Source organism: Dromiciops gliroides, chromosome 3 (genome assembly GCF_019393635.1).
Source record: "Dromiciops gliroides isolate mDroGli1 chromosome 3, mDroGli1.pri, whole genome shotgun sequence".
In the NCBI taxonomy this organism is placed as follows: Eukaryota; Metazoa; Chordata; class Mammalia; order Microbiotheria; family Microbiotheriidae; genus Dromiciops; species Dromiciops gliroides.
The window spans coordinates 26,462,345-26,479,585 of record NC_057863.1 but is presented as its reverse complement, the minus strand read 5'-3'; the positions used below and the strand labels follow the sequence as shown (position 1 = coordinate 26,479,585).

General features: G+C 35.9%; 1 protein-coding gene across 2 annotated transcripts in view; it reads left to right on the top strand.

Annotated features, from left to right (window-relative positions):
- The window catches only part of BCHE (butyrylcholinesterase), a 93,611-nt gene extending 79,405 nt beyond the window's left edge, over positions 1-14,206 (top strand). For both annotated transcript variants that reach the window (XM_043990979.1, XM_043990980.1), the window contains exon 4: positions 13,685-14,206. In XM_043990979.1, coding sequence (XP_043846914.1) covers positions 13,685-13,809 — 125 coding nt within the window. In that variant the 3' untranslated portion in view covers positions 13,810-14,206. The remainder of the gene's footprint in view (positions 1-13,684) is intronic.
- Positions 14,207-17,241: the final 3,035 nt, after the last annotated feature.

Sequence of the window (17,241 nt, the reverse complement as noted above, 5' to 3'; positions counted from 1 at the left end):
CAGCTAGGTGACACAGTGGATGATAGAGCACTGGCCCTGGATTCAGGAGGACCTGAGTTCAAATCTGGCCTCAGACCCTTGACACTTACTAGCTGTGTGACCCTGGGTAAGTCACTTAACTCCAATTGCTTCACCAAAAAAAAAATACATTAAATCTATCAACACATACATGAATACTTCAAGTATGTGTGATTTTCCTAGTGTTGGTTTTCCCTCTACCAGTTCTGATCACTCAAGGAGTCTAAAACATTCTGTGTCCAAAAAATAAGTGTCATATTGCTATTAGCCTGTTTTCGAACCTCTTAAAATTTCCTAGTCTGGTCCTAAAACAAAAAAGATATTCATTTTAGCTCCAGGCCTGTACTCAAAACCCTTCCAGTTTGATAGAAGCTTCTAGTTTCCCCTTAAGAAATTCAGTTAACCTACCAGGGAATAAATGAGGGGTTCAAGATTAATGGACTATCAATTTAATTTCAGATCTATTTGTTTCATCCTTTTATGGTATGCCTTTTGCCACATGTATACTGAGATGTAATCTTCACAGTCTTAGCTTTGGGGAACACAGTAGCACCTCATGACGCAAGAAGAGATCACAAGGAGTTTTTAGTGGAGGGCTTTTTTCCTACCTTGTGAAATATCTAGTGTTTAATTAAGTAACGAACCCAATATCATGGTGATTAATACAACAGGACTTTTTGTTTCGTTGTCGGTTTTTCTTGTTGTTTTTCTTGTTGGGTACATGTCTATCATCAATGAGAAAGTGCTTCCCCCATTCTATTTTCATTATCAAACTAATAAAATTTTGCTTTGCTATTCTTTGAGAATTATGAGTTTTCCATTAAGATGATCATCTGATTTTAAAATCACCCAACTGTTTGCACCATGCGAGTCTCCTCTCATGAACATTCCCACAAAAAAACAAATGACATTGCCAGAATCTATTTCTTTCCTATAATCAAGTGCTCCCTCAATTTCAACCTTTGTTTTCATCATCCTTTTTCTCACGATCTATTGTCACGTCCTGACTCTGTGGATGATTTCACAAACGTCGCAGATTATTTTTAAAAAAATAAATAAATTTGGGTCAGTCTCAGGCAAAATGTGGACATTTCAGAACAACCTGCTATTGTTTAATATGCTTTTTGATCATCATGCATTACTCATGAAAATTATATTTGTGTACTCCATCTGTTGGGGCAATGTCTCTGATATACAAGTGTACTGAGTGTTACCAAATGTTCTGTGACATAATAGATATCAATAGACGGGCTGCCGCATCTCTTGGCAGAACACGCCTGCCTGGTGTGTCCTCTGGGCGTGAATGACAATGAGACAACGCATTGGACTTGCCAAGAGATGTAGAGACATTTATTGCATCACTAACCACTTATTCTGAATCAAACTTTCTATTAGAAAGATGCAAAGATAGACACGTGATAGAGAGATAGTGATTAATAGATGATATGTACAGACAGATATGTAGACAGAAATATATCAATCAATCAACAAGTATTTTATTAAATGCCTACTATGTTCCAGACATTGTGCTACATGCTGGAAACACAAATACAATGAATGAAAAAAGTCTTTACTCCTAAGGTGCTTACAATCCATCAGGAGATGATAATGAGTTCATGTATATCTTTAAACAAATATAGAGAGAATAAATGTAAATGAATGCCAGGTAGTTAATTATAACATAAAAATACTCCCCTTTCTTAGATATATAATTATCTTTTATGAAATCTTAGTAAATATATGCCTTTATATAATAAAAATATTGATTTTTCTTCACTTACTTGGGATAGTTAGGAAACAAAAAATAATGCAATTCATCTAATTTAGTATAAAACATTTCTGTCAAGGGCCATGTCTTTCAGCTGTCACAAAAAGGTAGTAAAGTTGAAAAGTAAAGGTGCATTTGTATACTATGTCTTCAAAATATATGGAGTCTCAGAGATACACAGACATTTATACCATATTTTTTTAATTTAATCTTTATCCTGTAAAAGTTACAACAACTGAACAGTAAACAAGAGGTTTATAGCAGGTAAACAAGTAGGTTACTACCACCTCTCCCACAGTATGAGAAAATTATTTTAATAAAAAAGGTACATGCATATGTGCATGAGTGTGCATGTGTATTTATTTGTACAATAGAGTTTTGGTCAGGTTTATATGGCCTCTGAGTTCCCTTCAAACCCTGTGGTTTTGAGATTCTGTGACTCTGAGAATTTTGTAAAAGGTTTTTGTGAATTTGATGGAAAGGATTAGGGACCTTCTATTTTTTCTTCCAATTCTAAATTTTTATTACTTCTAGAGGGAAGAGGATTTGAGGGTTGAAAGAGTGGTGATTTATCTGAAATAGATAAATTCAGGATTTTCTGGAGACTTTCATGTCTCTTCTATCTCTGCACTTATCCTTTACTTCATTCTCAAACACTTTAGGCCCTATAACTCATGAGCCCTCCATCTGCCTAGCCCCGTGTGAATTGGCATCAATTGCTCTTACGTATCAGTGGTATAAATTGTGGTTTGGTTGGGTAATGCATAGCATAACAGGAGAGGAAGGTGTGTTTGGAAACCAGAGGATATTGGATTCAATGCCTGACCCTGACTTGGCCATATCACTTTAGCTCTCTAGGATTCAGGTTCCTAAGCTAAAGGATGAGGGGGTGGAAGTAGTGGACTTTTCAGGTCCCTTCCATATCTTTATCTATGATCACACAGTAGGAATATAAAATTATCTCAATAAGATAATGTAACAATTGGAATGACGCCACCTGCTGGAGACTTACTCTAGAAAAGCTCGGCCATGAGGAGAGGGCCTCTGAGGGCAGGACCATGCAGCTTGCTTTGGTGTCAGGAAGTGACATAGGCTTGTGGGAGGAGGAAAGGGGAGGCTGGCGCGCTGACTCACTCTCTTTCATGTGGACTCTGGCGGAGAGCAGAGCTAGCAATGTTCTCTCCCTTTAACAGATAGATAAATCTAGGCCTTTCTCTCTACCAAATTCTTATTCTCCTTAATAAATACTTAAAAGTCTAACTCTTGTTAAAGCTTATAATTTATTGGTGACCACTCATTAGATATTTCAGACAGTATAGCTAGAATTTTAGCCCTTTACAATAGTCAAATATAAATTTGACACCTCTTTGGCCTAAATGACCCCTATTTTGTTGCTGTCTTTTTTTTTTTTTTTTGGTGGGGCAGTGAAGGTTAAGTGACTTGTCTAGGGTCACACAGCTAATCAATGTCGAGTCTCTGAGGTCAGATTTGAACTCAGGTCCTCCTGAATCTAGGGCCAGTGCTTTATACACTGTGCCACCTAGCTGCCCCCAATGACCCCCTTTCAAAGCTTATGTTGCTGGTTCCACTGGTCCTAGTAAAATGGCAAGCTAGAAGCTCCAAATCACCAGAGATAATCTAGAAAGCCAATAAATCTACTGTTGGATAATTGAGTCAGCTGTAAATAGATATTAATACTCTTAGATTCACATCTGTCAAAGGAAAGAAAGATGATCTACAAGCCAAATGGTTAAAGGTACTATGTGTCTCAACTTTCTCAACTATCCAATCTATTCTGAAATAGAATCTCCTTTCAATGTTTAAGAAACTTTAGAGTCAGGAAGTGATTTATTCATCCATCTGAGATATTTCTGCAGTTTAAAACTCAATTATATGCATCCAGCTGTCAAGGGATGACAGAATTTGTTTTGATTAGATAAGCTTATATTATTTAAACTTCACTTAATTCAACCTTAATATATTTTTTGATCACCAATCCATTCAAAAAAGTTTACCCAATTTTTTTTCTTCCTGAAAGAGATGTTAATGTAAAAAAAAATTAATTAAATGACTATTATGTATAAATTGTCTGGTGTGTATGTTTATAATTTTTGTAAATAGTTGAAGTATTTGACACTTGATAAAAAACACATTTTTAAACTATTATTTTTTTGATATAATGGAATCATATTCATTGACAGAATCATTTTCTAATCATTATCCACCAAAGCCTTTATTCCCAAATCCTGATCATTGGTTGATTTCCAGTAAAGGAATTTGATTCACACTGTGGGAATCTGATTCCAAATATAAAAATCTGAGTCCTTTAGGAACACTCTCAGGATTCTCATCTAATATTTTCCTCTCCTTCTTATATGCCATAACTGCTCTCTGACCTTTGTTTTTACTTTTGATCAACGGGCTAGTGGATATGTAGCACTCATTATATGCCCATTACTTCCCCTTTTATCCCCTTTCCTAGCAATGAGGCAAGCATCAGCAGATATGTCTAGTATTTTATAAAGAATTTTCTGGCTAGCAAAGTGCTTTATAGATGTTACTTCAATTTAGCCTTATTCTTATTAGAGTTCTGTAAAGCAGGTACCACAGTCATTATCATCACCATTTTAGAAATGAGGAAATTGAAACGCAGAATAGTTCGGTGACTAGCCCAGGGTCCCACTGCTAAATTTGTGTAGAAGATAGGATTCCAACCCATCTCCCTGACTCTAGTTCTACTTCTTTATTCAAGTACTTCATCCAAGAATGAATATAAATTTTGATCCCAAACAATTGATAGAGATCAAAAAAATTAGGGAGGTATAGAGTGGCAGCAGGGACTTTTTTTTCGGGGGGAAACCAATGTATATGGTTTGGGATATACTGAGTAGTTTGTATTCTCTGATGTTTTTGTGTAGAGGAAAGTATCTGAAGTGAGGGACTGAAGAGAGGACATGGGATTGGAATCAGGAACAGAGGTTTGGGTTAAAGATAAAGACAGGGAATCATTAGAGCTATGAGAGATGGAGCCTGAAAAAAAGATAGTTGGATCTGCCAATTGAGAAATCAGCAATGATCTTTAGAGAGCTTTTCCTATGGAGTGTTTAGCATAAAAGACAGTGAAGTGGTAAAAATAAAAAGGTCCTGATCCTTTAACATCTCTTAGAGTACAGAAAAGAAAGATCAGAAAAATAGTTGGAATTTCAATTTCTCCAGATGACTTTGCATGCAATAAAGGAAGGGGAAGTAGGGTGGGTAAAAATAAGCATTTATACAGCACAAACTACATACCAGACATGGAGCAAAGTACTTCAGAGATATTATCTCATTTCATCTCCTTGAATCTTCTTAACAGCCATGAGTTAGGTGCTGAAACTGATTTACTTATAAGATGGGGACCTTTTCAGGATGGCAACTAACCTGATCAAATAGGACCAGGTAATAGAAGATGAAGAAATATCAGAAAAAAAGGCAAATCTTCCCAATATTCAATTTTAAGCCTCTTTCAGCTGATGATTTCAATTCCTTCCGGTATGTATGCTTGGGAAATTGTTCCAGTGACCAGAAGACATGGCGCTATGATTACATTTTTGCCAATGCAAAGTAACAATTATCTGTGCACAGCATTCATGCCATGCCTCCTACCAGAGAATATGGTTAATGGGCTGGAGTAATACTCCTCTTTTCTGTGACTCTTCAAGCAAGATGTTGAGTTCTTTGAAAGAATGTGATAAATACTTCTGGGGATTCACATTTCTGAGTCAATTGGCCTGAATTATGATCTGTTGTAATTCTTATATGGGGAAAGTACACCTATGGTTTAGCATTTTCAACATTAGCAATTTTTAACATTATTATTATATAACATTAACAACTCATACGAGGACATTAAAACAAACATTTCTAAATAATACAGTTATCACTTCCCCATACCCCTATCCCCAAACCTTCTTAAAAATAGGAAAGATCTGGCAGTAGCTAGGTGGCCCAATGGATAGAGCAAAGGCCCTGGATCCAGGAGGACCTGAGTTCAAATCTGGCCTCAAACACTTGACACTTACTAGCTGTGTGACTCTGTGCAAGTCACTTAACCCTCATTGCCCCACCAAAAAAAAAAAAAAAAAAAAGAAAACATTGAAAAATCCAAGGGGAATTCATTGTAATGGTCACAGCCAGTGAGGGCAAAACTATGAGGCAAAGCATATGATTATCATCCTCTGTCTCTACTGGAACCACCCCTTTAACCTCTCTTAGGACTGCAATAACTGAATAATCTCTCTACACTTTCTTCAATCAAAAACTGCTTCTAAGGAAAAAGTTAAACATATCTGCCCTAGATTAGTGGTGTCAAACTCAAATAGAACCTGAGTTACTAATTTGAGGTAATAACCTCCACCCTCATATTAGATTGGAAAACTACATGTTAATACAATCTATGTTGTATCAGATTTTATTTTTTTATTTAAATATTTCCTAATTTCATTTTAATCTAGTTCTGGGCCACTCAGGGATTTTGCAGGCCATTGGGCCACGTGCTTTACACCTCTGACATATTTCATGAGATATATCTTTAAGGTATTTTTGGACAAAACAAAATGAAACTACCTCTACCAAAGCAAATTCTCTTCTTTTCTGCAATGTTTGGTCTTAGAATGTTGCCTTATAGCAATACATTTTAAGTAACTTAGAGTTACATCGTTAAGCATTGTCAACCCTAAAAGCAAATGACCAGAATCACAAAAGTTTTGAAACTATGGTTAAAGCTAAAAATACCAAAGAGCTCACACAGGTAACCACAACCATAGTTAATTCTGAAAAATAAAATTTTTCTCACTGTCTCTCTCTCTCTCTCTCTCTCTCTCTCTCTCTCTCTCTATATATATATATATATATATATATATATATATATATATATATAAACACCAAAGAAATAACTGCTCATAAGTAAACATCTTTCTTTATTCCACTGGAGGAGGGAAACTAGCTACGTGTGCTGGAGCCCCCTCTATTAGGACCTGTTTTAGTCTTGGCAAATCTCAATGTATTCAACATACTCAATACATATACAGTGAGCTGGAGCCCTGACAATAAGGGGCAACAGCAACTATGAGTAAAGTTTGATTGTTAACAGGACTTCATGATCAGAACATAGGTACTGCAGGTACTTGTCTGAGCTGAGACCACCTGGTGTATCTGTGAAACAGTTTGGGGATTTTGCTGTGACTGAGTTCATCCCGAGGATGAGCTCAAAAGATTGTTGTTACACCAAGCTCAGGACACAGCTCGCTTGCTGGGACTTTGCTCTGGAAATCTGGCAGTCTCCTTAGAGTAAAAAAAGGAGTAAATAAGAGGGGTGGTCATGGCATGGGACTCCTGATAGTATATAGTAATATAGTATATATCCTGATTGTATATATCAGAAGCAGGACTGGAATTGAGATTTTTTTCCTGTTTCTCTATCTATTACCCCACACCTCCTTTGAATCACTTGATATGTTTAGATAGAAAGATCAATAGAGAGATAGATATGTGTATGTAAATATGTGTATATGTTATGTCACATATATATTTATATATGTGCAGAGAGAGCATATATATAATATATAGCACATATATTAGCATATACACATATACACATCCATACAATATGTTTTATTGTGATACATTATATTATATTTAGATGAATAGAAATTCACTCCTCAATACTCACTCCCTTATTTTTCTGTTGTCATTTATTATGACTTTGAAACTTCTGATTGTCCTCTTGCATGTTTTCTTCCTTTGGCTTCTTTATTGGCTAGCATTTCAATGCTTTATAATTCATTGTACAGGATCAATGGCTTCTTGAGTGGAGGTTTGTAGATAAAGGAAGAACTCAGGTTGATAAAACATTTGGGCAGACCTACTTTCACAGCACTAGAACTCATAAACATCTGAATATGAGCCATCCAGGAGGAAATGTAACACTTGCCTGAACTGCTAATCAGGCATCATTGCATTAGCAACTGGGATTGCTAAACTATAATCAAGTCAAGGAAAATAATTCATAACCAGGTGTCTTCTCTCTAAATAATAGTAGTTATGGTCCAAACCCTTGAATTGTCTCTCATTTGACAGAGGCGAGTGACTTTATTCTCTTCAAGGCTTTAATTTCAGACTTTGCTTAAAGGGATATTTAAAACTCAAGTATCACAAGTAAGATAGTCAAAGTGCAACGGGAAGCCAGATGTTTATTCATTCTGGATGAACATATACTTTTTTTTTTATCATTCCAAAAGAACAGAATACCTAATAAAATACAAACTAATTTCTTCTTTTGAAAGTCTTTGTCATATAACACCTTCAAATATTTATACACAGTTCGACAAACACTGAATACTTCTGTTTAAAAAAAAAACCCTAAAAATCGAAGCCTTATTAAATATAAAAATGATTTCTAATTTAAACCATACCAGCTTTAAAACAATCTATTCTAATTTGAGTATAGTTTAATTACAGTCAAACCAACAAATAAATCCCTCTGACATTTCTGATTCATCAAAAAGATTTTCCAAAGAATGACATTTGAAGAAAATCCTTAACTACTAATCTCAGGAGTATGCAAATATGGCAGGAATATATATACATATATATATATATATATATATATGTATATATATATATATACATATACATATACATATATATGTATGTGTATGTATATGTATGTATATATATATGTATATGTATATATATATACATATATATAAAATTTAGTAATTCTAATCTAGCCTTATAATTTGATGGCAGAGGAAGGGGAATGTCTAGGCCTGCAAAAATGTTTAGAAGTGTCCATACTTTTCATGAGCATTTCCATTCCACTCAACATAATCAAATCACTTTTTATTAAGCGCTTACTACAAACAAGACGTTGTGCTTAGTGCTGGAGATACAAAGACAAAGCTAGATGTAGCTATATAGCACAGTGAATAGAGCTCTTGGTCTGTAGTCAGGATGACCTGAGTTCAAATGTGACCTCAAACCCTAGCTGAAAAACCTTGGGCAATTCAATTATCCTCTGCTTGCCTCGGTTTTCTCAACTGAAAAATAGGGATAATAACAGAACATGCCTCACAGGGATGTTGTGAGGATCAAATCAGACAATGTTTTTAAAACATTTAGCATATTGACTTGCACATAGTAGGTACTACATAACTGCTTATTCCATTTTTCTCCCCTTTCCCTCCCTCCCCCTAAAAACAGTCCATGTCCAAAAGGACGTTTTGTTTTGTTTTGTTTTTCCCCCACTGGACGGAGTGAGTAAGTATTAGGATATGTAATTCAGGGACTTCAATACTTATGACACAGAGATAACCAGCTACATCTAACTGATCATTAATAACTATATGAAGAACTGTGCCAGGAATGTTATTTAGAATTCCCAGTAGTCGTGACATTTATCTTCTATACACATTTTTAAACTTCAGCATCACTGTGACTCCCCAAACCAAAGTTCCCATCTCTTCTGCTCTTAATATGTTACTTCCCTCTACTAGAATGTAATGTGCTGGAAGACAGTAACTGTCTCACTTTGGATACTGATTTGTATCCCCAGTGCTTAGCACAATACATAGTACATACTGAAGATTTAAAAAAAAATTTCTTTTATACATTCATTCATGCCCAATCACATTTCAATTAGGTGCTTAATAAGCTAAGATTTATTTGAAATTTTAATACATTAGTATATTGCTCTCTCTATCTCTGTCAATGTCCCTCTGTTTCTGTTTCTATGTCTCTATCTCTCTGTGTTTCTGTCTGTGTTTCTCTCTTCCTACCTATAAATCTTATATAGAGACCACTTTAAAAAGGTGACCTTAGGGGGCAGCTAGGTGGCCCAGTGGATAGAGCACCAGCCCTGGAGTCAGGTGGACCTGAGTTCAAATGCGGCCTCAGACACTTAACAATTACTAGCTGTGTGACCCTAAGCAAGACACTTAACCCCAATTGCCTCACCAAAAAAGAAAAAAAAAAGGAACCTTAGCATCAATATCTGGATCTATTTTTCTCTGTCATAGTCAGACACACTGTAATTTGACTCTAACATAATGAAGTCATTTTAGTCCTCTTTGAAAATGTAGGACAACAAACCAACCAAGAAAGTTTCTATCTATAGGTGGATGGATGGATGGATGGATAGACAGAGACAGACAGATAGCTAGATAGTTAGACAGACAGATAGATAGATGGCAAGTTGATAAGGCCTTGACCTTTAACTCCATTAGTATTGGTATAGGTTCCTCCTAGAAAAGAAAAAAAAATCCTTTACTGAATTCCATTAATATGCAGTCTCAAATTTGAGTAGAATACTAAAAGTGACTCACCCAGGATCACGAAATAAGTATGTGTCCCAAGTTTTCCTGTTTCTGAAGTTGCCTCTCTATTACACCACATTGCCTCTCATATACTGTATAGATGTACATGAATATGCATGTATATGTGCATATATCTACAATACATACATCTGTATACACACACATGCACACACACACACACATAAGTATGCACAAAAAGAGGCAAAACATAGTCCTTGTCCTCAAGGTGCTCACAAGCAAATAGGGGGAAACAAAGCCAACAATTATGTACAAAAAAGCTATATACTAGTTAGATAAGAAATTATTAAAAGAAGGAAAGCAGAATTCATTGGGATTGGGAAAAAGTTCTGAGAGATGGGGTTTTATTTGGAAATTTAAGGACCTCATCATCTATTAAATTTTTGTTGGTTTTGTTTTGGGTTTTTTTTCTTTCCAGGGCAATGAGGCTTAAATGACTTGCCCAGGGTTACACAGCTAATAAGTGTCAAGTATCAGGGCAGCTAGGTGGCGCAGTGGATAGAGCACCGGCCTTGGAGTCAGGAGTACCTGAGTTCAAATCCGGCCTCAGACACTTAACACTTACTAGCTGTGTGACCCTGGGCAAGTCACTTAACCCCAATTGCCTCACTAAAAAAAAAAAAAAAAATTGATAAGTGTCAAGTATCTAAGACCAGCTTTGAATTCAGGTCCTCCTGAATCCAGGGCTCGTGCTTTATGCACTGTGCCACCTAGCTGCCCCCAATCATCTATTATCTTTACCATTATGTTGGGGCTGCTAGGCAGCACAGTGGATAGAGCAATAGCCCTGAAGTTGAGAGGGCTTGTATTCAAGTCTCACCTCAGAAACTTAGTAGCTGTGTGACCCTGGGCAACTCACTTAAGCCCAATATAGCCCCAATAAATATCCGGGGCCATGTCCAGTTATCTGATCTACATTTTACCACTGTACCCATAGCTCTGGAAGAGAGAGTGAGGTTTGTGACCTTATATTTAAATCCAATTCACAGCCAGTCACGGCATCACATCAGTGTCATGGTCCTCTTCAAGACTGAAGGACAAACAACAGTAACAAGCACAATTATGATGGCCTGCTAATTGGTTTCCCTAACTCTAAGTTTATTCTCTTTAATTTCCTCTCAGAATAGGTGCCAAATTCATATTCTTAAAGCATAGGATAGACAAGGTCATTCTCTTCTTCCTGAAGCTTTTATGGTTCACTGTGAGATTCAATCCTGACCCTTTGGGCATTTAACAGCATTTATTATCTCTCTGAAGCCTGTCTTCCCAGACAGATTTCACGTGACTTCTGCTCACATACTTTATAGTACAGCCTGACATTTTCTATATATGATATTACATTTCTTGGCTTGATGATTTTGCCAAGTTTGGTCCTTGATAACTTGATACCATCCATATCTCTCTCTCTCTCTCTCTCTCTCTCTCCCCATACATATATACATATATGCATATACATATACATATTCACATTCATATTCATATACACACATATATACACACACACACACACACACACACACACACACACACACACACACACACACACACACACACATATATATATATATCAGAAACCGAAGTTTCCTTTAAGGTTTGGATTAAGAGCCACCTTTTGCATGAGGTGTTTTTGTGCTGGTTGGTTGTTGTTCCTGAATCCCCTACATTTTCTATCACTAGCATAAAGCACAGGGCCTGGTGCATAGTAGGTGCTTTAAAATGCCTTTTGAAATGAATCAAAAGCATCATCATGATGCTCTAAACAATCTTTTGTAAGGACAATATCTTCAAGGATGAATGAAAAAACAAGTTAGATACTACAGCATCACAAAGGGGAAAAAAAAAAAAATTAGCCAGAAAGGGAATCTGAGATCCTGGACTTGAATACTTTCTATGACATTTGTGCCTTTTGCCAAGCCATTGAAATTCACTAGATAGGAGTTTCCTCATCTAAGGAAGAATTGGAATAGAGCAACAGTTCTTCACTTGGGGTCTGTGAATTATTTTGGTAATATTTTGCTCACTGTATTACAATATAATTGATTTCCATTATAATCCTACAAAATTTATTTTGCCGTCTATAAGCATCCTTATGATAAATGGTACATAGGCTTCATCAGCTTTCAAAAAGGGTTCTCTTGATAGATATTTGGATAGATAAAATGATGGATGAACAAAAGTAGGGGAAACAAAAGGAAAGACTTCCTGGATGAGAGCAGAGAGCATCTTGAATACTTGCATACATGCATGTATGTGTGTATGGTATGTGTTTACAAATATATCATTGAATATATTTGAAATATTGTTAGAGATATTTAAAATCTCATTGAAGATACTTGAAGATATTGAAGTATTTGTTGAATTATCGAAGACTGAAGAATTCACATTTCTGGAACCCTAACTGTTAATGAACATATGCATTACGTTCAGACTCAGGGTTCCAGAAATGTGAATTCTTCAAAGCCTTCTATAATTCAGCAAATTCTTCAATATCTTCAAATATCTTCAGTGACTCAATAAATAAGAATTGTTTCAGATGTCTAATAACAATATATTTATAAAATCATTTATAAGAATAAAACCAGAAATAGCATGCATTATAGGTACTGGATTTATTATGGCGTCTTACTTGATTGAGTCATTAAACAGAACCACAGTTTTGTTTTATAAATTTTGGATCACTTGAGACAGAACAAAAACCCAACATAGAATGTCATTAATATAAACCATAAATGGTTTGAGGACCAGGACTGTTTTCTTTTGTCCTTGTATCCCCAGCATATAGAATAGTGTCCTGTACCTAGTAGGTAGTAATTAAATGCTTGCTAGAGGAACTGGAGGAAAGAATATAAAGATCAACTTGATATGGATCTTTATATGTGCATGGGCCAATTAACAGGGAATCTCTTTGGATGGTTAACAATGTTCCAATATAAAAAATTTTAATTAGACTTCAGGTTCTGGACATATAAATATGCACTCCCAATAAGAAAAGGGGCCATCCTTGAAAATGTTTTGTTCCTTTTAACTTTATCTGTACATTGATCATATAGGAATATAATTATATACCTGCCCCAATGAAGAGAGTTGCAATATTTATGTATTTTTTTCCTAAAGCATCCAAATATAATGAAAGAGTAGGTAGTAGGGAAGGGAATAATGCCATTTCTTTTTTTAAAAAAAGAAAGATTGATTTCTAAACACTATCTTTAATTTTTAAAGCAAAAATGCAAAAAAAAAACCCAACCCAACCCTTTTTGTTTCCTTTAAATTTTTTAAAAGGTAAAACTTGTCTTATTGAAGATGATCATTTCTTTTGAAAGAAGCTCTCAGGCAAAAAGCTCATCTTAAAAGTTGAATTACTGACAACTTAAAAGGAAGAAGAAATAAATTACCCTAAGTAAACAAAACAAAAACCTGTCCTGCAGTGTACCTAGAGAAAATAGCATCTGTAATCCAAATTATTTTTTCAATTAGTGTAACTCTCAATTCAAATGTAGATTAATCCAACCCATTTCATGTTTTACAGGAAATATTGATGAAGCTGAGCGTGAATGGAAAGCAAGTTTCCGTCGCTGGAACAGCTATATGATGGACTGGAGAAATCAATTTAATGATTACACAAGCAGGAAAGAGAGCTGTCCAGGTCCCTAATTAATAGGCATGGCCTTTCAGGAATGTTCCTGCTCCTGTGGATCAAGGCAAATGGGCTGGTAGCTCACTTGAGAGCCTCCAAAGGAAGCTGTTCTATAGCTGAATCCAAATGCCAAGAGGACGATATTGATTCCTCACATTTTCTCTTTGTATTTTACCTTTCATTTCAGGAAACAATCCATTTGACAGGCCAAACTAAAATGCACATATTAGAGTTTGACCATGAATTTATGGGCAAATTTCAACCTTTGGCTATTTAAAATTCCTCTACCCAGAAGCATTTTAAGCATAAATTTTGACATAAATTTTCCACTATACTGAAAAGCACTGATTTTATTTTATTTTATTATTATATTTTTTTTAGTGAGGTAATTGGGGGTAAGTGACTTGCCCAGGATCACACAGCTACTAAGTATTGAGTGTCTGAGGCCAGATTTGAACTCAGGTACTCCTGACTCCAGGGCCGGTGCTCTATCTACTGCACCATCTAGCTGCCCCTTATGAGAACTTTTAAAAAATAATTCTTTTTAAGACTGCACCTTTCTATCTTGCCTAGGATGGAAGAATAGTGCTCTCTCCAGGGTTTAACGGTATCCTACTGTTGATTGGCACAGAAACTTTGAATTGCTCTGTTTTTATTTTTATCTGGATGCTTTTCCCCTCCTCACACAGTCAGTTGCCCTCCCCCAATATCCATGGGCTCATTATATTGTTGGTGGACTTAGTGTAGCTTTTCAATCGAATTTAGGCTTAGAACTCCAGACCACCAACTATACACAATCTCTGCTTCACCAGCAGTAAAGACTGTAGGCCTATACAATCATATCCAACTTTATATTAACTCTCTAAATGTAAGGTCTTGATTTTCGAGTATCCCTTTTCAACGGGATGAGAGATGAAGGGCACCTTAAAGATCATTTAGGACAATGCCTCATTTTACAGTGGGAGAAACTGAAGCCGAGAGAAGAAAAGATATTTACTCAAGTTCTCAGGGATTGTAAAGTAGCAGATATGTGATTTTTACTCCAAATGTACCATGCTTTTTGCAATATCATTCTACCTTTATCTGGTTAATGTATATGATCATTTATTTAATGTTAACTAGTCAAAATGGTAACACCACCCCCCTCAAAAAAAATGTCCTGGTGTTTTTGAAAAAATAGAACAAGCAATTAATTATCATGCCAGCAATAATGAATATTTTAAAAGTTGTTAAAGCCTGAGCCTTCTACATTTACTTCATTATTTTAATGGCTGCAATCTCTCCAATGAGGGTTCTTAGAACAATGACACCAACCAATACCTGCACTCCCCTTCTGAATATTTGTAATTCTTGATTCTTGCCTATTCTTTTCCATAAGTGAGCTCCCTCTCCAATGTGCCAGAGGCCGTCCTATGGATCCTTTAATATCTTGTGGATTGCAGGGCAACATGTGGCCTTTCCAAATATTAGAATGTAATTTCTTTGAGAGTAGGGACCGTTTCACTTTTGTGTTTTTATTCCCAGAAATTAACAGTGTCTACTCCTAGGAAAAATTTAATTTGTTTTTGTAGGCTGATTGATTTTAAAGAAATACATACTTAGATACATGCATACAGCCAGAAAGACAGACAGACACAGACACACTGGTTTTTAGAGGTCCTAGAAATCACCAAGTTTAAACACTTTACATATATAGAGAGGAAAACAGAGAATCAGAGGCAATACTGCTTGCTAGGGTTCAGAAAGGTTATTAATAGAAGAGGTAGGATTTGCACCCATTATTTCTCAACTGGAATCTCTTGTTCTCTTGAAACTCGAATCATGCGCCTGAGAAACATATTTAGCCATGATTTGCCAAATTATGAATTCTACAATCTGGCCTAAAAGTCCCACCATTCTAGTTACCAATGAATAAGATGATAAGGAGATAATCTATCTGCAGGTTAAGATTAATATTCCTAGAAGTTCAAGACAATAAAGAAAAGTCATGAGTGTTTTCCCAGTCTCCTTCCATTGTTACAGACTGGGTAATCAGAAGACCATGGTTATTTCCCAACTTTCTTCCATTGTTACATATTATCTTTCATCATATTAACTGTTATCCTGTAGAGAACATTGATGATTCCTCTGAGAGGAGGGGGCAAGGACATTTATGATTAAGGAAGACTATGCCGTGATAAGGCTTCATTAATGGTCCAAGTAAGGAGCAAGGAAACAGTGAGATCTTCCTTATATCCCAGCTGAGTTGCCTGCATAAGCAATTTGAGACTGAGGAAATTGGCCTCCTGACTGTTTTGAGAGTTACTGGGGTAGGGAAGGTGGGGAACTTGCAGGGAATCAGTAAATATCTTACACAACGTTTGCTAGGCTTACCATAAAGTCAGGCAAGAAGATTTAGATCTAAAACTGCTACCTAACACATGCTGTGTGAGCATGGGTGAGCTACTGAAGATTGTTGAATCTCCCCTTCCTCATCTATAAAAGGAACATTTGCCAACTCCACAGTGTTGTTGTATGGATCAAATAGAATGATGTGTAAAAAGCACTTTGAAAAACTTAAAGCACTATATAAAGATCATTATCATTATTATTTTTTTCTCATCATTTTGAGATTATAATTAAAGAGACTGGGTTTCTATCCCATGGTACTAATTCTTCCAAACAAGGGATTTTTAACTTTTGCTGGGGGTGGGGGTTGAATAACTTTGTTCTTAGAATGTGTATTCAGAACCTGTGTTTGCTGTCCCTGGACAAGAATTGAGATGCTAGTGGCTATGTAAATGAAAGAGTAAAACTCAAGGACACAATTTTCCCAAATGACAATAAAAATAAAAGTAATTTCTAGAGGATCAATACATATGTAAATGTGTGTGTTCTGGATGCAAGTGGCTTATGGAAATTGGGCAGGTAAAATCGAATCTCAGCACTAGGAATGGCAGGTAAATAGGGCCATAAAATGGAAAGAGCATTGACTAGAGTAAGAAAAAGTGGATGCAAACCCCTCTGTGAAAAGCTGACTGGCCATGTAACCTTGACCAAGGCATTCCCAGGATTTCACCTTCCTTAACTCTAAAATAAGGGGGTTAGACAAGATATGATTTTAGTCCCCTTCCAGATGTAAACTTATGATCTTATGGATATTGTCAGTTTCTCCATATGACAATTTTTTAAAATTTAGTTTTTAATTAAACTTTAATTTTCCAAATTACATGTAAGGGACAGCTAGGTGGTGCAGTGGATAGAGCACTGGCCCTGGAGTCAGGAGTACCTGAGTTCAAATCCGGCCTCAGACACTTAACACTTACTAGCTGTGTGGCTGGGCAAGTCACTTAACCCCAATTGCCTCACTTAAAAAAACAAAAAAACAATTTACATGTAAAAGCAAGTATTATTTTCTCATGTATGACTGTAAACAGTTTAACCTTTTAATGTCCCTATTTCTTTTCCCT